Source organism: Anolis carolinensis, chromosome 6 (assembly GCF_035594765.1).
Source record: "Anolis carolinensis isolate JA03-04 chromosome 6, rAnoCar3.1.pri, whole genome shotgun sequence".
NCBI lineage: Eukaryota > Metazoa > Chordata > Lepidosauria > Squamata > Dactyloidae > Anolis > Anolis carolinensis.
In genome coordinates this window covers 24,119,191-24,144,672 of record NC_085846.1, presented here as the reverse complement: position 1 = coordinate 24,144,672, position 25,482 = coordinate 24,119,191, and the positions used below count along the sequence as shown (strand labels likewise).

General features: G+C 40.8%; 1 protein-coding gene across 1 annotated transcript; it reads left to right on the top strand.

The window, feature by feature from the left end:
• The first annotated feature begins 150 nt into the window (after positions 1-150).
• Positions 151-25,482, top strand: LOC100555542 (ras-related protein Rab-18-B). The gene is made up of 8 exons (XM_003222670.4): positions 151-351; positions 4,196-4,372; positions 4,474-4,529; positions 6,955-7,016; positions 9,942-10,014; positions 18,711-18,826; positions 24,348-24,414; positions 25,257-25,482. Exons 2-8 carry the CDS (start codon positions 4,281-4,283, stop codon positions 25,427-25,429), a joined length of 639 nt encoding a protein of 212 aa, XP_003222718.1. The 5' UTR covers positions 151-351; positions 4,196-4,280; the 3' UTR covers positions 25,430-25,482.

The window sequence follows — 25,482 nt, the reverse complement described above, 5'->3', positions numbered from 1 at the left end:
GCAGGCAGGCAGGCAGCCCAGGTCCCGGAGCGCCCAGCAGAGCCCCGTCCATCCTGCCTTCCTCTTTGCAGGCTGCCTCCACCACACAGGTTTTGGCTTGCCCTCCCGTTTCAATCCTGGAGGAAGATTACATCCACTACCCGCCAGCCACGTTTTTATTCCTCACCCTTAAAGGTCACACATCCACGACCACAAGTGTTTGGCTCCAGTTTAATCACAGCCTGAACCCTGGAAAGGGATTAGCTTCGCCTCGTTTTCTTTTTGTGGCCTTGGGGCGTTATGTTTTCAAAAACCAGGATCTGAATGCTTCCCTTTGCAAGCCACAGGTGCCAGAATTTCAGGTGCCTCAAGGTAGGCTTTGGCTGCATCTACACCAGGCAGGACAGTGACCAAAGGGGAGGGAGTGTTAGGGGTTCAAATCCCCCCACCGAAATTTTTCAGGTCTTTAAAAAAACCTGGTTAATTCATGAATTTTAACTGGCTAACCAAATCCACATGAGAGTCCACTGAAGTTTGTCTGTCTTGAGCAGGGGGCCAGGAAGACATCATTCCACTGTGTCAATATAATAATATAATAATAAATAATAGTGATATTATTTATTTATTTATTTATTTATTATTCAAACTTATATGCTGCCACTCCCCTAGGGCTCGGGGCAGCTTACAAAAACAGTCTAAAATCTAACAATTTAAAAACATGTTAAAACATCTTTAAAACACCTTTTAAAAACATCAATAACAGAAATCAAAAGCCTGCTGAAACAGGTGTGTCTTACTTGCCCTGCGGAAGGCTGATAAGTCCCGTAAGGCACGAATATATACTAATATTATGCTATACTAATATACTATACTAATATATATACTAATATGCTATACTAATTATATAATATATTGTATATACATATAATATTGATAATAATATTATAATGTAATACAATATAATAATCATAATAATACACTATTTTAATTGTATATTATATATTACATTTAATACAGTAGAGTCTCGCTTATCCAACATAAACAGGCCCGGCACAACGTTGGATAAGCGAAAATGTTGGATAATAAGGAGGGCCTAAGGAAATTACATTATGATTTTACAAATTAAGCACCAAAACAAAATGTTTTACAACAAATCGACAGAAAAAGCAGTTCAATATACGGTAACGTTATATAGTAATTACCGGTAGTGTATTTACGAAATTAGCATGTATTGAAAACATTGACTACAAAAACACTGACTACTAAAAGGCAGACTTTGTTGGATAATACAGGTTGGATAGGCAAAGGTTGGATAAGCGAGACTCTACTGTATTACTAATAATATTACAGTATAATCATATAGTACAATATAGCAATATATAATGTTTATATGGTGCTATGCTAATAATATAATATCCTGCATGTACTAACTTGTAAGCTGCCCTAAGTCCCCTTCGGGGTGAGAAGGGCAGGATGTAAATGTTGTAAATAAATAAATAATAAACAAACAAATAAACTAAGGTCCTTGGGCCAGATGCGGCCCTCCAAGGTCATTTACCTGACCCCCTGCCCTCAGTTTTAGACTTAGGCTCGCCCAAAGTCTGAAACGACTTGAAGGCACACAACAACAACAATCCTCATTAACTTGACTATCTCATTGGCCAGAAGCAAGCCAACACTTCCCATTGAAATCCTGACAGGTTTATGTTGGTTAAAATTGTTTTTATTTTTAAATATTGTATTGTTCTTTCATTGTTGTTGTTGTTCTTCTTCTTTTTTTGCACCACAAATAAGACATGTGCAGTGTGCATAGGAATTTGTATTTTTTTTCAAATGATAATTCGGCCCCTCAACAGTCTGAAGGATTTTGGACCGGCCCTCTGCGTAAAAGGTTTGAGGACCCCTGGTCTTGAGTGTCCACTGAAGTTTATTGGTGGAACTTGATTTTTAAATTATTTTGCGTTATGGAACTACTCTTCATGATTTGCTAAAAAAAAAAAAATCCACCCCCCCCCCCCCCCCGATTTTTTTTCTGGCTATGGCCCAGACACCAGGTATGGGCAAACTAAAAACTAAAACTAAAGCCAGATGTTGCCCCCCAGGGCACTTACCTCAGGCCCTTCTTATTTACTCTGTCCTCTTGGCATAAGCTTACCTATCCGAATATGTCTCCCTCTATGAACAATCTGAACAATCTCGTAGTTTAAGATAATCTGAGGTGGCCCTGCTCTCCGTCCCACCTTCTTCGCAGGCGCAACTGGTGGGGACGAGAGACGGGGCCTTCTCAGTGGTGGCCTCTCAGCTTTGGAACTCCCTCCCCAGGGATATTCGATCAGCCCCCCTCCCTTTTGATCTTCCGCTAGAAAGTAAAAACGTGGCTCTGTGACCAAGCCTTTAGAGAACCTGTGCAATAAGCAAACAGATATGGATTGATATGTTATGACTATAAGAACTGCCTGGTTTATGCTTGTGGATTATGTGATCAATTATGACTGTATGATTTTAATTGTTTTACTTGTATTTTATTATTTTAAAATGTTTTTAATGTTGTATTGTTGTCAAGGCATCGAATGGCTACCTTCTATGTGAAGCCGCCGTGAGTCCCCTTCGGGGTAGAGAAAGGATAGATAGAAATATCACAAATAATAAATAAGGACACAGCAGCCCGCAACAGCTGAGAGCCACCTGAAGTGCTCTCAGCCACCGCATGCCTTGCCCTACTCTGGCATAAGGATGGTACGCATCCCCATCCTTATACCAGGAGAACAGCTCAAGGAAGGTACGTGGTGGCTGAGAGCCCTCCGGAGCACTCTCAGTGACCCTCTGTCTCTCCTTCCTCCTGGCATAATGCCAACAGGAGAGCCCAAGGATCGGGACAGAAGCCATTTGTCCCGCCTTCCTTCCCGCATAAGGAAAGGATGAGCAGCTCCTTCTTTATGCTGTGAGGACAACCTGAGGATGACCCAGGCCCTGCCCCTCGTGGTCCTGAGTCCACCCAGCGCAGGAATGATCCCACTCCCTCCCTGCCGGGCCCGCAATGCGGCCCCTAGGCAAAAAAGTTTTCCCATGCCTGATCTACACTGTGGAATGGATGCATCTTGGCACCATTATAAGTGTTTACAAGATCTTTGGCCTCTTTCATGCCTTGGGCCCGTTCTACACTCTCCTACTCCCAAGGATCCTATCCCATATTATTTTATTTCACCTGGAAGTGTAGACTCATATCATCCAGTTCAAAGCAGATAATGTGGATTATCTTTTTTGATAATCTGAATAATATTGCCATATAGAAGAGGGCTGTGTCTACACTGCCATATAATCCAGATTATTACATCAGATGAGATCATCCATATTATCTGCTTTAAACTGGATTACATGAGGCCCTTTCTACACTCTCCTTATATCCCAGGATCTGATTCCAGGTTAACTGTTTATCCCAGATTATATGGCAGTGGAGACTCATAGAATCCAGTTCAAAGCAGATAACCAAGGATCAGATCCTGGGATATAAGAACAGTGTAGAAGGAGCCTCATATAATCCAGTTCAAAGCAGATAATATGGACTTTATATGGCTGTGTTGGAGGGGCCCTCTTCAGAAGGCAGAAATGAGCAAAGGTTCAACCTGCAAAACTCTTCTGTTTTTATAGGATTTGCACTGCTTAACAAGACCTCAATACAGTAGAGTCTCACTTATCCAACACTCACTTATCCAACGTTCTGGATTATCCAATGCATTTTTGTAGACAGTATTTTCAATACATCGTGATATTTTGTTACTAAATTCATAAATACAGTAATTACTACATAGCATTACCATGTATTGAACTATATTTTCTGTCAAATTTGTTGTATAACATGATGTTTTGGTGCTTAATTTGTAAAATCATAACCTAATTTGATGTTTAATAGACTTTTCCTTAATCCCTCCTTATTATCCAACATTCTGCCGGCCCGTTTATGTTGGATAAGTGAGACTCTACTGTATTAAGGTTTAGGAAGCAAGATTCCAACACTATTTTATATTGAGAAAGAAATCTTGGTCTGCAAAATAAATGCTATAAAGAGGCCCATTTCTTGCCCTTCCTTATTTTTCCTACAAAGTAGGCTTCCCAGTAGTGTACTTCTATCCCTTACCAGAAGATTGTTAACCCTTTCTTAATGAAAGTTGGGATAATGATCCATATTCTAACACTTTTTTTCTTTTCCTCTTTCCAGTGTTTCTAAACTCCAATGTTGTGGTGGTGCCTTTGTTTACCTTCCACCAAATCCTGCTGCGGTGCACCTAATAATACGGCTCAGCATGTCACAGCTTAGTACTCCCCAAGAAAGTGCAACATCACTGCCCACATTGAAGCTACTTTTGATTGGAGACAGCGGAGTAGGGAAATCCAGGTGCATGGGGAAAGGGAGAAGGCAGTCATGGAACAGGAAGAAAGCATATAGGAGGTGTTCCTATATAACTCACGTCTTTTCTCCTTTGTCTCGTCCTTCAGCCTCTTGCTCAGATTCACAGAAGATCAGTTTGAGCCATATCGCAAACCAACCATTGGTGAGCCTTGCTGTCATCTGCATTAGCACCTCAGCTCTCCTTGATTCACACAGATATACCCCATAACACAGCTTAATTTAGAAGGTTATTGAGGCTGATCTAGGACCTTTCTACACATGCTGTAAAACCTGGAAGTAACTGGGTTAAAAGGTGTTGGAGGGATCGAGTTAAGAGAGTTAAAAACACGTGTTTAAAAGGTGTGCTTATAACCCAATTCCAGCTGGAAAATGCACAAATTTGCATAACTGTGTATGTTTACAGTCATGCAAAACACATGCCTTCCTTCCCTTCCCCCTGTATAAACTGATCACCACACATAGGCTTTTAAAAAGCCTAAAACAGCTGATCAGGCTGTCAAATGGACACAGAGGTGGTTCAGTGGAAGCACAAATGCAACGCAATTAGAATTTTCTGAAACTCTTACACTTTATAATCTTAAACAGAGGTTAAATTAACAATTAGGAGGAGAAAGAGATCCCACAGGAGTTTTTTTTTATGCTCTGGACCTCATATGCGCACATGCAAATCTGCTTATATTTATATTAAGATATGCGTGCTTATAGGGTCCAGCGCATAACGGAGGGGATTTTTTTCACTTTCAAGTGTATCTCATGCCCCTAACTACAGCAAATATAGAGAGCTAACTGTACATGTGGTTTTCCATCACGTTCCAATCAGGTACACTCAGCTTCCATCATGTTGCAGTGTAATGTGCTCCCAGAACATTTAGACTGAGCAAAGGTGTACAATACTTGGAAACACAAACGTATGTGTGTTTTCTTCTTTGGAGTGATCTCTGGATCTTCCAAATAAATTTCTGCTCAAAGCCTGCAACTGCTTGTATTGCTTGTTCAGGCATGCCAGCTCAAAGAATGTTTTGCCTGAAAGCATTAAACTTGGTATTGTTAATGCATCCACTGCAGCTATTAAAAAGTTGACTGAGATCCTGGTATATATTCTGTAAAACTATATAAACCTAATTTTTAAATTACAAATGTTTTTTTAAAAATAATTAAGGGAAATTCAAGATATTGTCTAGAGCCGAGGTCCCCAAACTAAGGCCCACGGGCCAGATGTGGTCCTCCAAGGTTATTTAACCAGCCCCCGCCCTAAACTTTAGACTTATGTAGGTCTGCCCTAAGTCTGAAACGACATGAAGACACACAACAACAACAATCCTAATTAACTTGACTATTTCATCAGCCAAAAGCAAGGCCACACTTTCAATTGAAAAACGGGTAAGTTTATACTGGTGAAAGTAATTCTTCATTTTCAATATTGTATTGTTCTTTCATGGATTTTTCACTACAAATAACAACAACAACTTTATTCTTGTACTCCGCCACCATCTCCCTGAAGGGACTTGGGGCGGCTTACACACAACACAAAGTGCCAACAGAACATAAAACACAATTTTAAAATGCATTTGAATAAAACATATAGGCAAAACAGCAACTTAAAACTCAATTGAAACAGCACTCGTAAGATATGTGCTGTGTGCACTGGAATTTGTTCAAGTTTTTTTCAAACTATAGCCCGGCCCCCAGACAGCCTGAGGGACCGTGAACTGGCCCTCTGTTTAAAAAGTTTGAGGACCTCTGATCTAAAGGATTTTCTTCTCCCAAATGGGCCTACTTCTTAAGATCATCACCAGGGGCTTTTCTCTTGGCACATGTGCCATCAAAGCTAAAGCTGATGGCAAACAAGCTTTATAGTGGTTTATTGTTGTCATCAATCTATGTTGAATAGCAAGTGATCAGCATTGCAAAGCAGACTATGAGTTTTGAAAAAGTCAGTATAAACTACACACACATGTATGGCGCTGATCCATTTTTCACATTTGTTGAAACATGCCCTTTTTTCTCTAAAGCACTGAGCAGAGTATCCAGTAGCTGTGATTTCACTTGATGCTATTTATTGTAGTTGCATTTTCTTTATTTAGGCATTGTACGGGTAAGTCCTATCAATTTAGAAGCAAGCCCATTGAATTCTGTAGAACTGCAACCTTAATACATGAAATTGTGAATCCATTCACATTGACGTGGCATTCATGTCTGAGTTGATGTGTATGGAAATTGTACTCTTACTACGTTTTTGTATTTACATCTGAATTGCATTTGTTATCTGCTAGCTGCCTTGTAGGCTGTGCTCTGAAAAGACAAGATAGAATTATTTTTAAAACTCTTTGTCCAGTGCAATTCCGCCTGTCACCTTGCTACTGTAGCTCTTGTATGCCTTTAACCAGGTGCTGGATAAGTAGAAATTCATCTGGCACTGCACTTTATACAGCACAAACATCGAGAGTAAGCTTCATCTGTTGAGTTTGTATGCTTGCCACGCAGCTGCCATTGGCCTGTGAATCCCTGTAGACAACTGCTATGTCTGCTCTAACTCCTCTGTGTTTCTCTGCCTCTTTGCTTGCCAGGTGTTGATTTTAAAATAAAGAAGGTGATTGTTGGTGATCTTCCACTGCAAGTAGCAATATGGGTATGAAATATCTTTCTTTCTGTTTCAAATAGAGTAGGGGGGGGGTGGTTCTGGAGAGTTGCCTCTTACTAGACAGGTAAAAAAACCCAGCAACTATATAGGTAAAGAGAGCATCCTTTATTCTAGGATTGTTTAGAGCAGAGCTTTCCAAACTCTGTTGGCTGCCATATGAAGATGTGTTGCACAAAAATGTTTCTGAGTCTATGTGAAATAAGCAACAAATCATATACAGTATTTTACAAAATACAAATGAAAGATTGTCATGAGGTATGTTGTGCCCTCATTCATACATTTCACTATCACGATTTATGTATGAGTCTGCATCTCTTATTGGTTTAACCTCTGGAGTTTAACCTCTGGAGTGGCACAATCGGTCAACTCCTTATGCGGACTGGACTGCTGACCTGAAGGTTGGCTTGCTGACCTAAAGGTTGCTGGCTTGAATCCGTGAAATGGGGTGATCTCCCGTCCGTCAGCTCTAGCTTGTAGGGACATGAGAGAAGCCTCCCAGCAGGATGGTAACACATCCTAGCATCCCCTGGGCAACGTCTCTGTAGATGGCCAATTCTCTCATACCAGAAGTGACTTGCAATATGTTTTCAAGTCGCTTCTGACACATTTTTTTTTTTAAAAAAACCTCCAATTTGCCAGTAAAACTGAATTACTGTGTGGCAAAATTATGCATGTCCAAAAAGTGTATCACCAACATGAAATGTTTGGAAAGCTCTGGTTTAGAGATATATTATTCCAAAGGATTCTTTGCAGTTGGGGCTGGAAGAGGGCATAGATCTGAATCAGAGCAGTTGAAAGGTTTTTCTTCCCTAGCTGTTTTGCACTGCCTCTCTATTCATGTAAGGAGGGACAAAGCAGGCTTCCAGCTCCAGTATTGTCCTACCAGCATGCTTCAGCATACTCGACACCTTATTCTTCTATGAGCACTATTTTCTTCTTTGTGTTTTTTTCTTGTTAAAACGCTTGGCACACAACAAGCAAAAGTTTTGGGTTATGCACTTGTAAAACCTTTTAGGAGAAGGAGTTGCCTTTTATGACTGATTCAAAAACAGGCTGATCCATGCCCTGGCAAAGTGGCTTCTGAAAATCAAAGCAGCAGCTCAGAATGGGATTGCATTCCCACAGCAGGCTTGCTGCTGAAACTGTACATATCTGCACACACACTCAATAAGACTCTGAACTTGCTCTTGCATAAAGGATAGGCAAAGGAATGGCTGTCAAACTACAGAGTACCATGTGATTTTAACTGTGATGCATCTGTGAATGAACCTAAGGGCAAAAAGTCAGAGGCCTGTATCCTGGGGGTGCCCCAAAGAAATATCCAAAGAACAGCAGGTGATGCAAGATAAATTGATGCGTAGCTGTGAGAAGGGATGGAGAGAGGAAAAATGTCTGATAATCACAAGATCTGTGCTGCCGAACTTTGCTTCTCCTAAGAAGAGCAAGAAAAGAGGGAAGCCGTATGAATAGCAACCAGTCTGGGTAATCTTATTTATTTTGAACTACAGCTCCCAGAATCCCTAAACTGCTGGGGGATTCTGGGAATTGTAATCTAAGATAAGTTTTCTAAACTTTGGAATAGAGCTATGTTTGGATTGTGGGGCTAGAAACTGGTGTTTTAAAGTGAGGACATCCCGTCCTCAATGAGTCAGTATGAGCCCTTTTAAAAGGGAACATACAGTAATAATAATATACTTTATTTATATTCCGCTCTATCCCCCCAAGGGGACTCAGGGCAGATTACAGAGCACAGATACGGCAACTCAGTGCTGTTATACAATTAACAAGGACAGACAATACACAGAGGTAAAGGCATTTCCCATCTTATTTCCCACATCTTGGAGGCTGTGTTCGACTCTGGCAATGGGGGTGCTGTCGCTCCATCTTCCATGCCGAAGAGCTTTTTGTTGTCCGTAGACATCTTCCCAATGAGTGTCCTTAAGGGCGCCTTTTATTACCTCCTCGCTAAAAGCAGTACCTATTTATCTACTCGCATTTCTGCAGGATTTTCTGCAGCACAGTGGTTTAGCCCTCTGCGCTAAGCCAAGCCTCCATAGTAAACTATTGAAGTGTGAATTGTTTCTGTTCAGCTGGACAGGCATGTCCTTTTCTAAGCCATTGTATGTCATTCTGGCATTGCTATATAATCCAGATTATCAAAGTAGATAATTCACATTATCTGCTTTGAACTGTCTTATATGAGTCTACACTACCATATAATCCAGTTCAAAGTAGATAATCTGGATCTTATATGTGAGTGTAGAAGGGGCCTCTGTCTGTGTTTTCTGATTTCCTTTCCTCACCTGTGAAATGGGCATTTTCTGGCCACTGAGAATGCTCAGATTTCACCAGGCTGTTTTGTTAAACAGAATGATTTCTCTCTCAAGACAATATATTGTTTATCTCGTCATCTTGTTTTTTATTTTATTTCTGCAAAACTGCCGATTCCTCCTCCTTTTGCACAGATACTCTTTTGGCTGCAAAAAAGAACTGAGCTTTCTGTAAATTATTTCCCTTCTTTCAGGGTTGCACAAGTTCATACTTTTATAATTGTTCAGGTCAAAGGGAAGAATACTTTTGAGTTAGAAATCCATGTATAATTCTAGCATAACGGCTGAAAGGTTAAAGTTGCCTTGACTTCATCTTCATATTCCGTTTTTTTCTACTATTGGACCTAGAAATTATTTCAGTTCAGAACCAAAATGTTTTTTGTGTGCATCAATGGCAATCCATCAAAATTATGGTTTTGGGTGTAGCCTGCTCTTAGGTTAAGACTTACGTTTGAAATTTAAGACTTGCTTATGAAACTTAATTTGATTCTTGCAAACTTGAACTTATTTTTCAATATTTGTGCTCTGGAGTTTTCAATTAAGAATTTTGTTCCAAGTACCTTTTGTGTTCCCTTTTTCGCAGGACACAGCAGGGCAGGAGCGATTTCGAACACTGACTCCCAGCTATTACCGAGGTGCACAAGGCATAATTTTAGGTATGTGGCAGGTGCAATGGTGCTGTAATTAGAACAACTCTCAAGTCAAACACATTAAGGTACAGGTAAATGGAAGTACATTTGTTCCCCTAAGGGTAGTTGGCACTGGCAAGGCTTGGAGCAACAATGAATTGTGTTGCGTGCGCCCACGCCACGCAGTGGATGGTTGCTGTTCCCTTGGCAGAGAGAGCAGGTTCCCTTCATCCTTCTTCAAATTATTTCGGATGTAAAAGCCAAAGGCTCATTAGTTTGGCTTTTAAGATGTTTCCATTTGACATTGATTTAGGTGGAAAAGAAATAGCCTTTCAGATTTTGAGGTCTTTTTCCAAATCAAGCTGAGCTGCATCCTGACATTGCTCAGTATTCCCCAAAGTTCCTGTTTCAAAGTGATAGAAGTTTTATAAGTTCCATAAAGTAGTTCAGTCATCCAGTGTTAAACTTATATAGTGCAACTCTAATTATACGTTACAGGTGTGCTTGTGACATTCACAAAATCACATTCTGGGCAACAATTACAACTGGTCTGAATGTACCAGCATGTTGGTGGGAGTACATTTGCCTAAGAACAAAATGCTGTTCTTTATATTTTCAGAAATGTAATTTTAAACACTGGATCTAACAAAATAATGGAAAATGTGTTGTCGAAGGCTTTCATGGCCGGAATCACTGGGTTGCTGTGAGTTTTCCAAGCTATATAGCCATGTTCCAGAAACATTCTCTCCTAACATTTCGCCCACATCTATGGCAGGCATCCTCAGAGGTTTTGAGGTCTGTTGGAAACTAAGGAAATGGGGTTTATATATCTGTGTTATGTCCAGGGTGGGAGAAATAATTCTTGTCTGCTTGAGGCAAGTGTGAATGTTGCAGTTGTTCACCTTGATTAGCATTGAACAACCTTGCAGCTTCAAAGTCTGTATGCTTCCTGCCTGGGGTAATCCATTGTTGGGTAGTGTTAGCTGGCCTTGATTATTTCCTGTCTAGAATTCCTCTGTTTTCTGAGTGTTGTTCTTTATTTACTGACCTGATTTTAGAGGAGGGGTTTTAATACTGGTATCCAGATTTTGTTCATTTTCATGGTTTTCTCCTTTCTGTTGAAATTGGCCCCATGCTTGTGAATTTCAATGGCTTCCCCGTGTAGTCTGACATGGTGGTTGTTAGAGTGGTGCAGCATTTCTGTGTTCTCAAATAATATGCAATGTCCAGGTTGATCCATCATGTGTTCTGCTATGGCTGACATCTCTGGTTGAATTAGTCTGCATTGCCTTTCTTGTTCCTTGATTTGTGTTTGGGCAATGCTGCTGTGTTTGGTGGTCCCTATGTAGACTTGTCCACAGCTGTATGGTATACTGTAGACTAGGGGTCCTCAAACGTTTGAAGCAGAGGGCCGGTCCACAATCCTTCAGACAGTTGAGGGGCCGAATTATCATTTGAAAAAAAAAAAACGAACAAATCCCAATGCACACTGCACATGTCTTATTTGTAGTGCAAAACAGCAACAACAACAATGAAAGAACAATACAACATTTAAAAATGAAAACAATTTTAACCAACATAAACCTATCAGGATTTCAATGGAAAGTGTGGGCCTGCTACTGGCCAATGAAATAGTCAAGTTAATTAAGATTGTTGTTGTTGTGTGCCTTCAAGTCATTTCAGACTTTGACCGAACCTAAGTCTAAAATTAATTATTTATTTACTACATTTATATCCCACCCTTCTCACCCCGAAGGGGACTCAGAGCAGCTGTATGTACAGTAGAGTCTCACTTATCCAAGCTAAACGGGCCGGCAGAAGCTTGGATAAGCGAATATCTTGGATAATAAGGAGGGATTAAGGAAAAGCCTATTAAATATCAAATTAGGTTATGATTTTACAAATTAAGCACCAAAACATCATGTTATACAACAAATTTGACAGAAAAAGCAGTTCAGTACTCAGTAATGTTATGTTGTAATTACTGTATTTACGAATTTAGCACCGAAATATCACGATATATTGAAAACATTGACTACAAAAATGGCTTGGATAATCCAGAAGCTTGGATAAGCGAGGCTTGGATAAGTGAGATTCTACTGTACATACAAAATATTATATTATTAGCATAGCATAATATTAGTATTATATATTACTATATTGAACTATACCACTATACTGTAATATTATATGTAATATATAACATATGATTAATATTATTATATGGTATTATTATTAGTATTATATTGCATAACATATTATTATCAATATTATATGTATATACAATATATTATATTATTAAAACTGATATAAAAATATATTATAAAACTGAGGGTGGGGGCCAGGTAAATGACCTTGGAGGGCCGCATCCGGCCCCTGGGCCTTAGTTTGGGGACCCCCGCTGTAGACTCTTGCAGAGGTAAGCGGATTCCTCTTGTCCTTTGCTGAATGTAGCATTTGTTGGATTTTCTTAGTGGGTCTAGATAGTTCGTAGATTTTGTTTCTTCATCAGCTTCCCTATGCGGTCAGTGGTTCCCTTGATTTATGGTGAGAACGCTTTTCCTCTGAGTGGATCTTTGTCTTTACTCTCGTGACTTGTTCTTGGCCTTTTGATGTCTGTGGTGGAGTCTCCATTGGCCTGTAGAGTCCAGTTTGGGTGGTTCCGTTCACCTTAGAGGAGGTGGGGTTTGAGGTGGGGTTTGCAGATTCTTTTCTCACAGTCTTCCAGGGCTTTAATTGTGCTTTTTTTTTTTTTAAACTTGGGTGATTATTTGAGTTTTTTATGTAGAAATGCTTTGAAACATTTCAGAAGTTGCTGTTTTGGCCACATAGCAAAATACAACAGCAGCTAAACAAAATGGTAAGACCCTTATTGGACCAACCAAAAATGTTCAAAATGCATGATGCAAGCTTTCAAAGCCCCACTGGCTTCTTCATCAGGCAAAGGTATTAAAAATCTTACAGGAGAAGGGGAAAAATGACTACATTAGAGTCAAAGGCCTATGTTTTATCAAGATTTTGTTTTGTTGTTGTCAGTTAAGATGGAGTAATATCCATGGAAGAATAAGCCATTCCTCACTTTTGCCATGTGGACTCTGGGAGTGCACCTATCTATATCAGTATATATATAATAAAAGTGAAATCGGAGTATGTATCAGCGTTTTGATTGGCCTGGCGGAATATGTGCTCGCGTTTTGATTGGCCGCCACTATCCCAGGCCACTGAGACCAACAGGAATGACGGATCTGCACCAAACTTGGCACACTTCATCCCCACGATGCACTTTATGACCTGCTGCCATTTGGGGGAGGATGGACCACAGATGATGGGATTTGCAGTACTTTCAAAAACTTTAACTCCCACAGACTACTGCAATGCCCACCAATGATAGAAATGGACCAAACTTGGCACACAGAACTCCTGTCGACCCCTTTACATCCTGATGTATATTGGGGCAGGATGGACCAAGGATGATGGAATTTGCAGTACCTTCCCTCACTTCTTGAGACCACAGCAACTGCCACAAATCACACAACTGAACCAAACCAGGCACACATATCCCAAATGACACACTTCACATGCTGCAACAGTTTGACGGAGGGTGGACCAAGGATTATGGGATTTGCAGTACCTTCATCCAATTCACCTCCCACAAACCACTGTGATGCCCATGAATGACAAAACTGTATCAAACTTGACACGCAGGTGCAGGGTAGCCCACTTTACATCCTGGTGCAGTTTGGGGGAAGAGGGACCGTGGATGAGGGGACTTACAATATCTTCAGTCACTTCCTGGGACTACTGTGACCCCCACCAATGACTGATCAAGACCAAACTTGGCACATACAGCCACCATGGCCTACTCTACATCTTGGTGAGATTTGAAAGAGCTTGGACTTGGATGATGGGACTTGCAGTATATTCATTCACTTCCTGAGACCACTGTCACCCCCATCAATGTCTCATCAAGACCAAACTTCAAACAGAGAACACCCATGACTCACTCTACACCCAGGTGCAGTTTGGAGGATGATGGACCATGGACGATGGGACTTCCAATACCTTCACTCACTTCCTGAGAGCACCGCGACCCACACAAATGACTGATCAAGACCAAACATGGTACATGGAGCCCTCATGACCTATTCTACATACTGGCTCTGTTTGGAGGGGGATGGACACTGGACGATGGGACTTGCATATGGGAGTTGGAGCTCACCCGCACCCACTGAACCCACCTGACATTGGATATAGGCTACACTTGGAACACAGGCAAACAATGCCTTTCTCAAATGACCCGGGCATCGCCGGGTCTCCAAGCTAGTACTACATAATTAACACCATAGCATTATACTGCTAACACTGAGAGATGATAATTCTGATGCTGCACTTAAGACATTTGCGGGAAGGTTATAAGCCACTTCAGGGAAAGGGCTGCTTCTGGCAGGATTTTAAAACAGAGTTTGCCTGATTTAAAGAAGAAAGATCCTCATAGATCCCACAATTTCCTACAGAAAGGAAAACTAGTGCTGATTATTTAGAGAACAATGTGGCTGCATACTGGTGGATTTTAAACTTGGAGACACTGCTGTTTTTGAAGCCTATGATGTAAAAGACAAAGTAAAGGTACCGGTAAAGGTTTTCTCCTGACATTAAGTCCAGTCGTGTCCGACTCTGGGGGTTGGTGCTCATCTCCATTTCTAAGCCGAAGAGTCGGCGTTGTCCGTAGATACCTCCAAGGTCATGTGGCCAGCATGACTGCATGGAGCACCGTTAAAAGACAAAAGCTGACCCAAAATACTGCACTAGTTTCTAGCTCTTCTGTCTGTAGAGAAGAGTTAGACTACTGGTGTTATTGAGCTTTGAGCTGTACTGCAAGAGTGGGGGAATATTTGGCCTTCCAAATCAATAGCTTTGAAATGTTTTGGACTTCCAACTCCCAAAAGCCTCAATCAGCTTGGCCAACTTTCAGGAATTCTAGGAGCTGAAGACTCAAAACACCTGGTAGACCAAAGATTGATAATTATATTCTAAATCAGCGTTTCTCAACCTGGGGTCGGGTCCTTTGGGGGGGGTTGAAGGAGGGGGGTCAGAGCGGTCGCCTAAGACCATCAGAAAACGCATATTAATTCATAGTGCTCTCCGGATGTAGGTGAACTACATCTCCTTTAAATCACTGTCAGTTCCTCCCAAACCCCTCCAGTATTTTCTGTTGCTCATGAGGGTTCTGTGTGGGAAGTTTGGCCCAATTCTTTCATTGGTGGGGTTCAAGGGGCTCTTTGATTGTAGGTGAACTATAAATTCCAGCAACTACAACTCCCAAATGTCAAGGTTTTTTCCCCCAAACTCCACCAGTGTTCAAATTTGGACATATTGAGTATTTGTGCCAAGTTTGGTCCAGATCCATCATTATTTGGAATCCACAGTGCTCCCTAGATATGGGTGAACTACAGCTCACAACCTCAAGGTCAATGCCCATCAAACCCTTCCAGTTGGTCATGGGGGTTCTGTGTTCCAAGTTTGATTCAGTTCCATCGTTGGTGAAGTTCAGAATGCTCTTTGATTGTAGGTGAACTATAAATCCCAGTAACTGTAACTCCCAAATGACAAACTCAATCCTCCCCAACCCCAGCAGTATTCAAATTTTAACGTTTTGGGTATTTGTTCCAAATTTGGTCCAGTGAATGAAAATACATCCTGCATATCAGATATTTACATTACAATTCATAACAGTATCAAAACTACAGTTATAAAGTAGCAATGAAAATAATGTTATGATTGTGGGTCACCACGAGGAACTGTATTAAAGGGTTGCAGCATTAGAATAATAGAATCATAGAAAAGTAGAGTTGGAAGAGACCTCATGGGCCATCCAGTCCAACCCCCGCTAAGAAGCAGGAAATCGCATTCAAAGCACCTCCGACAGATGGCCATCCAGCCTCTGCTTAAAAGCCTCCAAAGAAGGAGCCTCCACCACAGCCCGGGGGAGAGAGTTCCACTGTCGAACAGCCCTCACAGTGAGGAAGTTCTTCCTGATGTTCAGGTGGAATCTCCTTTCCTGTAGTTTGAAGCCATTGTTCCGTGTCCTAGTCTGCAGGGAAGCAGAAAATAAGCTTGCTCCCTCCTCCCTATGACTTCCCCTCACGTATTTGTACATGACTATCATGTCTCCTCTTAGCCTTCTCTTCTGCAGGTTAAACATGCCCAGCTCTTTAAGCCGCTCCTCATAGGGCTTGTTCTCCAGACCCTTAATCATTTTAGTTGCCCTCCTCTGGACGCTTTCCAGCTTGTCAACATCTCCCTTCAACTGCGGTGCCCAAAATTGGACACAGTATTCCAGGTGTGGTCTGACCAAGGCAGAATAGAGGGGGAGCATGACTTCCCTGGATTCTGGGGTATAGACGCTATACCCCAGAATCCCGTTGGCTTTTTTAGCTGCCACATCATGTGGTTGGCTCATGTTTAACTTGTTGTCCACGAGGACTCCAAGGTCTTTTTCGCACACACTGCTGTCAAGCCAGGCGTCCCCCATTCTGTATCTTTGATTTCCATTTTTTCTGCCGAAGTGAAGTATCTTGCATTTGTCCCTGTTGAACTTCATTTTGTTAGTTTTGGCCCATCTCTCTAGTCTGTCAAGATCGTTTTGAATTCTGCTCCTGTCTTCTGGAGTGTTAGCTATCCCTCCCAATTTGGTGTCGTTTGCAAACTTGATGATCGTGCCTTCTAACCCTTCGTTAAGAACCACTGTTCTAAATGATATATTGAGTGGACCTTCTATGACTTGATGTGTAAAATACCCACAGGGTCCAAATATTCCCTACTGTTCTCTATTTGATTTTGACATTAAGTAAGGATTAAAAAGAAGAAAATCTGCTACAGATCAGATAGAGAAATGTCTGGGAATGTAGTTAGAAAGACTGAACTCACAAAGTTCCTTCGGTTTCAATCAATGAATCGATTTTGTAGAGATTACAGACAGAAACACTCAAAAGACACTGCGTGGCTGTTTTGTCTTTCCTGTTGTAACTTTTTTTTCCTTTCAGCAAGAGGGTGCTTAGTTTGGAAGAAATTGTGGGAAAACTAGAGAGGATTACAAAGAGAGAGTGGGGTTGTGGTAGAATTCTGTATTTAAAGCAGCACAAATACATGATAAAAGCCTTGTTTGGAAGTGTCCCTCTCTCCATATCAACATGCTTTTGAGGCAGGAGTTAAAGGAAGAAAAGAGAATGTATCTTAAAACAGATACCTTAATCTCAATATGTTTTATTTGCTTTAGTTACATTTTTACCATTCCTCCAGAGGATTGTGCACACCAGATCTTGCTAAACTGCGTGGCTGCATGTGTTAGTGTGTCGGCTACAGTGTGTTACACAAATGTATTGAGAAATGACAAAAATTTTGGAAATCTGTGTTGTTCTCTTACAAATAATAGGCTGAGAGAATATGACTTGCCCAAGGTCACCCTGTAGGTTTCATGGCCAAGCAGGATTTTGAACCTTAGTCTCCAGAGTTATAGTTCAATGTTCAAGTCCTGTTGGCCAAATATGGAATATTGGGATAAATCCAAGAAGCGTTGTGATCATCTTGAGACAAGCTGTGTGTATGTTGTGGAAAGTCCTGTGCAAATCACCAAAGTCACAATAAAATGCAGTTGCCAAGTCTGATCAATAGTCCTTCACCTCAGACAGCAAAATCCCTTTAACTGGCTCTGATATACACCTAGTCACCCATTTTCTTGCATAATAGCCTGTTGAGGCAGATGTGGCTGAGAGGAAATGACTCCTATGAGGTCATCCTGTGAAGTTTCATGAATGAGCAAGGACTCAGACCTGGGTTTCCTCGATCATAGGCAAATGTTTCCATCAGTATTTCATTGCATCTCTTCCTGTGCTTTTTCTCACTTGCCTGTGTCTGACTCTCCAATGTTGAACATCCCTCAGATTATCTTCCCATGCATATGCTAAACATCTCTGGGGGGTGGAGACCTCATGGTCTTAAAATATACATGTGAATAATGCATACAGATTGCAAAAGCAACTACATTGGCCCCTTTGGGCAAGTTTTAAAAACCATTACTGTACTCCTAAAAGTCCTATAAATGTATTAGGGGCAAACAAACAGAGAATTATAGAAGTTTTGGGGACTACTGCTTCCATGGCCAACAAGACTAATGTGGCATCACACACTACCACTCCCCTAGTCTCTTCTCATTGGAATCTCCAAGGGCCCAAATGCATCATGTCGCTCTGAATGTAGGCAATTTTCCCTCCCAAGCCCTCTGAAAATTGCTTCTGAATGAATAGAAGGTGATAATAGAAGGTATTCTTAGTATTATGATTAATAATTAGTTTACTGATGCCTGAGAAACGGCCTCTTTCTTCTCCCCCATCCCCCGAAATAATGGCACTGCAGCGAATATTCTTTGCCATTGTGAAAATCTTCCATTTTTCCTGGAAATCTTCATATTCTTCAACTGCAGGGTAAATACTAGACCGGTGTTTCTTAAACTGTGCTCCTCCAGGTGTTTTGGACTTCATAGCTCCTACAGATCCCAACCAGCTTACCAGATGTTAGCAATTGTGGGAGCTGAAGTCCAAAACATCTCCTTGTTCTAATTTGATAAACTGCTGTAGATGCTAACACAAAGATTTATATCTTTATTACAAGAGATTGCAATGCTTGATCAGGAAAAGTTGATTTATTTGTTATTTGCTTCTGTTCAGTTTATGATGTTACCAGGCGAGAAACCTTTCTGGGACTGGAAAGCTGGTTACAAGAGCTAGAGGTGTTTACAAAGAAAGAAGTTGTGAAGATTCTGGTAGGCAACAAAATTGATGAGGTGAGTTGGTGATTTATTGCCAGTTTGGTGGTGAGTAAATGCTAACAAATGGCAGGATCATTCATGTCCATTGTTATCAGACATGAGCATTGTGTTGGCCATGAATTGCATTTGACTGTCAAGATATTTCAGAGGGACTCTATTTATATAATTGGTGTTCCTTTCCTTCCATTCCCTTTCCCTTTTTCCCTTCCTTCACATAGTCCAAGTACCATCAAATAGTTATCCCAAGAGTCCCACCTGATCTCAGAAAGTTTGTGTTTAATTTAGAATTTGAATTTAACACAGAAGACAGATTTTAGTAAGGCTACCCTCCCCCCGAATATATTCTACCAAGAAAAACCCATAATAGGTTCACTTTAGAGTTGCCACCATAAATTGGAAATAACTTGAAGACGTTGCCAAAACAACAACATAATGGGAGCAGGGCTAACACGGAGACGATTACATTTCACAGTACATTGAAATGATCACAAAATACTTACCCCTTCAATTGGATGGAACTGCACTGTTATTGTTGTGAGCCTTCAAGTCATTTCTGACTTGTGGCAACCCTAAAACAAACCTACAAGTGAATTTTGGGGCAGGGCATTTCCCTTACTTTCTTCAGAGGCTGAGAGAGCGTGACATGGCCAAGTGTGGATTTGGATCCTGATCTCCCAGTATCCTACTCCAACAGTCAAACCACTACATCACCACTTCACCACTCCTGTAACTCACATTTTATATCTGCTAATATAAAGGTAATACAAACTGGATGCAAATTCTCATATAGCTGAAGTGCAGAACACATAACTGGCTAAAGCAAAAGGACTTCTCATTGTTTGCTGACTGCTTGGTCACAGATGTCCTGGTTTTCATCTGTGAAAAATTGAAGGGTATGTTAAGTACAGGAGCCCTCGGTGGCACAGCGGATTAAACCGCTGAGCTGCTGAACTTGCTAACCGAAAGGTCAGTGGTCCAAATCCAGGGAGTGAGGTGAGCTCCCGCTGTTAGCCCCAGCTTCTGCCAACCTAGCAGTTCAAAAACATGCAAATGTGAATAGATCGATAGGTACCACTCAGGCAGGAAGGTAATGGTGCTCCATGCCGTCCACATAACCATGGAGGTGTCTACGAACAACGCTGGCTCCTTGGCTTAGAAATGGAGATGAGAACCAACCCGCAGAGTTGGACACGACTAGACTTAATGTCAGAGGAAAACCTTTATGTTAAGTATGTGTATATGCCTCCACTTATGGATTTATGACAGCCCCATGAAATATTAAGGGTTTTGTTCGGCAAGAAATACTCAGAGACAGTTTGCCATTTTCTTCCTCTGAAAATATGGTCGATGCTACCTTGGCAGTCCTCAACCAGGCTATCCCTGTTTAGCTCCCAAGATCAGATGAAAATGCATGCCTTTAGAGAAGACTGCCTGGTTGTAATTTGCTTTGACTCCCTCCCTCCCTACATATCAGCTCCAAATTCTTGTCCCAGCCTGTAGAGGCCTGCCGGTTGTTTGTTCCTTGCCTTGCCTCCCTTCCTACGCTTCGCCAGAGGCACCAGCTGCCTGTGTACCTCAGCTTCCTGGGCTTGGTCTCTCAGCTTTCCTCCAGCTCTTTTGTAATACACAATCTGTTTAGTCTGTCACCGAGGGCAGCATCTTCCCTTTTGAATGGCTCTAGTTTTCTCTTGCTGATTTTCTTGATCGATCGGATGGGGTTGTTTGGGGCTTCAGGGCTTCCTATTCCAATATGCTGTCCACCAAGCATCAGTGCTTTTTGTATTCCCAGATTCTTCTTTCATGTTCTGAATCTCCTTGATTTTTTTTAAAGATACTAACGATTTATTCACAGAGGAAAGTCAGAAATGAAATCGATTCTCACTATACCCAGATGAAATAGCAGTCAATTTCATCTCACAGTTGTGAGACAGGCAGAGGAAAACAAACATCCCTTGGATTTTTTGAGTGTCTGACTGATAGTATAGATGGACAAGTATAGATGGACAGAAAGATGCGTCACTCCAGCTAACCTTCAATATGTACTCGTCATTTTTTGGCCTTGTGTGAACTTATGTACCCATTATCAAAGTGAAGGGAGTCTGATAGACGTGTTCCTTTGGTTTTCAGCGGAAGTTAGATTTGCATCTCACCGATGGATGCTAAAAATTATCTGGTCAGAAAGCCACCCATTTTTAGAGCTGAGCTGAGTACAGAGTTGGTTGAAGAAATCAATATACTGTTTTCACTCATCTCTAGTTTGAGGTGATAGACACAATGGTCCTCTAGGAAAGCTTTCCGAGTGTTCCATTCTTAAATATTTCATGTATGTGTGGTGCCCTAGTAACAGAGAACTTGACACATTGTCTAATCTTTTTGCCTGAGGAAGTTTTACATGACTCCTCACATATAAAATAAGTATAAAAATCAAACAAATCTATTACAAACTCCTTGTAATGAATCAGTGTTTACAAAGCTTGCTAAACATACTGATTTTCCTTTTTATGAAGTACAGCTGAAGCGTCTTCTGCAGAATTTACTTTTTTATCATGTCAGAAGCAACTTCAGAACATATCGCAAGTCGCTTCTGGTGTGAGAGAATTGGCCATCTATAGAGACGTTGCCCAGGGGACGCTGGGATGTGTTAGCTGGGAGGCTTCTCTCATGTCCCCGCAAGCTAGAGCTGATAGATGGGAGCTCACCCTGGCCTGCAGATTCAAATCAGCAACCTTCAGGTCAGCAACCCAACTTTCAGGTCAGCAGTTCAGCCAGTGCAAGGATTTAACCCATTGCGCTACTGCAGCTGCAGAGTTCACTGTAAACCCTGTTTTTGATGTTTTACCGTCCTTGTGAGTGGCTTCTCTCATATCCCTGTATGGGGAACTGGAACTGACAGAAGGAGCTCATCCGCGCTCTCCTCGCATTTGAACCAGCAACCTTCAGGTCAGCAGCCCTGCCGGCACAAGTATTTAACCCATTGAGCCACTGGAGGCTCCTATACATTGAGCTAAGAGGACTCATTTCAGGGTTGGGTCCTAAAGTTTACAAAGTAGGGTCCTGCGGATCATTCTCTTTACATCCTTGGTGACCAATTTAAAGGGAAAAAAGAAATAAATTGAAGGAATAGAGCTTCTCAGATTGCATACTTTTACAAGTAGTCTTCCACATTTGCAGGACTGCCATTTGTGAATTTGATTATTCATAGATTTGATTAAATGCTCTTTTTAGGAAACTCCTGGTTCTCCAGTGCAATTCTGTGGTTAGCTTCCAGCAGAAGTTGGCCATAAAATCAAGGTGGGGGACCCAGAAACTTTTGTTTAAACCAGATCTTGGAAAAAACACACACACACACACAATTGCTGAATTGCTGTGCCAGCTGGCCATTAGCTAGACTGGCTGGGAGAATTGGGGAAATGGCAGTCTGCAAATGTTCTTTTCCGAGTTCAGTTTCAAACCCAAAAAATGTGTTCAGCCTTCAGCTTCCAGTACTTCTGGAAGCCGGTGTTTACTCCAGGTTTTGAGTGGTGTTTGGGCAGGATGCCCTCCTTCAGTTACTATTGCAGCTATCCAATTTCTTGCCCTCTCTCTCTAAGCTTATGGAGCACCACTTTCCAGGGAAGTACAACAATTTCTTCTATGTTTTATTTTTAAATTGGATTTTTTGTAATGTGTTGTTTTTATCTTAACTGTTGTTATCATTGTTTAATATGTGATGTAATTTTACCTCTATTTTTATGTGTTATGGTACCGGAAGTGCTTCTGTAAGCCACCTCTAGTCCTTCTGGGAAGTGGTGGTGGGATATAAATAAAGTTGCTGTTATCATCATCATCATCATCATCAAGTTTTCTTCCTTCATTATCTCATTGTCTGATTGTCTGGAGGGAAGCAGATAGTAACTGTGAAGAAAGGAGAAACAATCTGAGATCTTGGATGCCAAAGTCATACCAACTTGTGGTGACCCTAGGGCATCCATATCATGTGGTTTTGTTCAGAAAGGATTTGCTCTTGCTTTCTGCTGAGGCTGAAAGAGTTTGACTTGCTCAAGATCACTCAGTATGTCTTCACCACCAACTTGTGGCCTTAGCAATATGGGCATCTCATCCTGGTGCTGTTGAATGAGCTTCCCTTCACTTGGACCACAGGCCACCAACCATACCGAGGTGACTTATAATAGAACTGTCAGGCCTCAAGCAAGTTTCAGCAAAAGCAATAAATCCTAATGTTCTTTGTTTCTTTTAAAAATCGTTGTCATTTCATTTTTGCCAGAAAGTAGAAATAAACAGAAAACAAAGTATACCTGTTCTCCAACACATTGTTTTAATTCTGTAGCATTACAAGGGAGTTTTTGTAAAGACAGAACAGATGCGACTGTAGCGTATGATAAGAACAGAGTAATAAGAGAAGAGGAGGTCTGTAAGGGGGAAAGGAAACATCCTGCATCCTCCCAAGAAGTATTATCACTAGGTGGGTGCGAATTGCTCTGGGTGACATCATCAAAAGAGTGGAACCAAAATGACAGTTTTATACATTTTTTGTGTAGTATTTCTGCAAAAATGTATTATTCTTCAACAAAAATATTCCTGTAGTTAGATATAACAATACAAACATTTTTCGTCAACCCAGTTTACTTATATTGTATCGATATACTTACAAGGATAACACTACGCTAATTTATTTTTCAACCTTCCGATGTGTTTGCCCTCCAGTCAGAGCTGCCATCACTATCCAATTACAAGGATGCTTCAAATCATGTGATTTTGGTCTACATGAGTAAAAACACACTATTTTTGTTACTACTGTGTGTGTTTTTAATAGTTACCAATTTTGTCAAACTTTCTGTTATTTCAACTACCATATTGTCTTCTGGTCTGATTTGGGGTGAGGTCTGTGCAGTATGAGATCTATCTTACTCCACTAGGACAACTCTAGTAACACCACTGCCCCTAAGCATGAGGAGTTAATATTTATATTACAATTAGGTCATCTTAATTTATTGACTTTTCCAACAAACCAATTAACATTATTTAAGCTGAAGGAATACCTATCTAGTTATTAAGTACCTTCTCCTTCGTTAAGCTGTCAAATGTGTGCTGTGGAGGTGACATCTTAATCATGATAAAGTAAGAAATGTTTTCCATTGCAAAAGGAATCAAATATCCTGGTCTGTGTGATCTGCCACTTATGTAATATGGAAAAGAGAGATTATTTGATCATTGAAATAATTCCAAAATATTTGGACATGTTTTAGGGCTTTCTTCAGGGGTTTGCCACTTTAAAATTAACTTGCAGGAATTCCAAAAAGATTCCCAGAATTCCCACAAGTTGACTTTAAAGTTGCAGTCCTCAGAAGAAAGCTATAAAGATATTTCTGGGTTGAAACATTTTGATCTAATATCAATAATAAAATCTTATATTTTCAACATCCAGAGACTTTGTTTCTTTGCCACATCATATATATGTGATGTTTCCAGGTCTCTTTGCTCTGCTTTATTGCTGCTTGTACCAAGATCTCCAATATTGCCCTCTCTTTAACTGTAGACACGTCATGAGGTAGAAAGAAGAGAAGGCTTGCGGTTTGCTCGGAGGCACTCCCTACTGTTTGCAGGTATGTGAGACTTACATGGAGGAAAAGCCACTGCTGTTTGCCAGAGGTAACATAATGGAGAATAATATCAGTATTTTTTGTTTTATTTTATTGACTATCCTTAACCACAGGCCACAAACCAGTTTAGAGGAACCGAACAGATGAAGTTTTATTCCTCTCTAGACTACGGCGAGTTGTACTTGTTCAGCCTTTGCATTTCAATCTGAGCTTCAAGATCACAGAGAGAGAGTAATTTTATAAAATATGATATACCACAGACCAAAGCAAGGACAATTGCAGGAAAAACTGATTTCCCAACATTTCCCAAATAGGTTTTTCATAAATAAAACCTTCCATAAAACTTCAACAACATAGCATCCTCCAATCCGGAGCATTCAACATGTATTGGACTATAACACTCATCATCCCCAGCCAGATGGGATTATGTAAATTGTAGTCCAACACATACACTATGCACCAAGTTGGTGAAGGCTGCTCTAAGAAATGGATGTTGCTGCACTTCACAACATTTTGCTTAAATATAAATAAGCCAAAGCATTTTGATATTGTTTCTCAGAGATACTTAATCTTAAGGCCCATCACACCAAACAGCAATAGCACTATGATTCAATTTGAACTGCCCTGGCTGCATAACTAAAGAATCCTGGAATTTGTGTTTTGATAAGGATTTGTAATTTTCAGCTCTCTGGATTCCGTTGGAAGGAATTATGTCAATTAAAATTGAATCACAACACTATAACTGTATAGTGTGAAAGGGACCCTGATTTGTGCACAGCCTCAGATCTGGAGCCTCCCCTCAGAGTGAAAGGAAGAACATGTCTTGCTGTTTTGTTTTCTCCTAGAGGCCAGTGCTAAAATGAAATATGGAGTGCAAAATATCTTTGATGAGGTCGTCATACGGATCCTACAGACTCCCGGACTTTGGAACATAAAAAGGCAAGGATTGAGGTTGACTGAAAGCCAGACCCTGAAAGAATCCAATTCTTGCAGCGGCTTATATTGTGTTGTTGCTTAAACCCACCAACATCAAATAAAAAGAGCTCAGGTCAAAAATTCCTAAGCAGCAGA

Excerpts from the sequence above, each read along its gene's own strand:
- LOC100555542 (XM_003222670.4), top strand. The coding sequence starts at position 4,281 with ATGTCACAGCTTAGTACTCCCCAAGAAAGTGCAACATCACTGCCCACA. Across the intron at positions 4,530-6,954 it reads ATATCGCAAACCAACCATTG|GTGTTGATTTTAAAATAAAG; the intron begins GTGAGCCTTGCT and ends TTTGCTTGCCAG. Across the intron at positions 24,415-25,256 it reads GCACTCCCTACTGTTTGCAG|AGGCCAGTGCTAAAATGAAA; the intron begins GTATGTGAGACT and ends GTTTTCTCCTAG.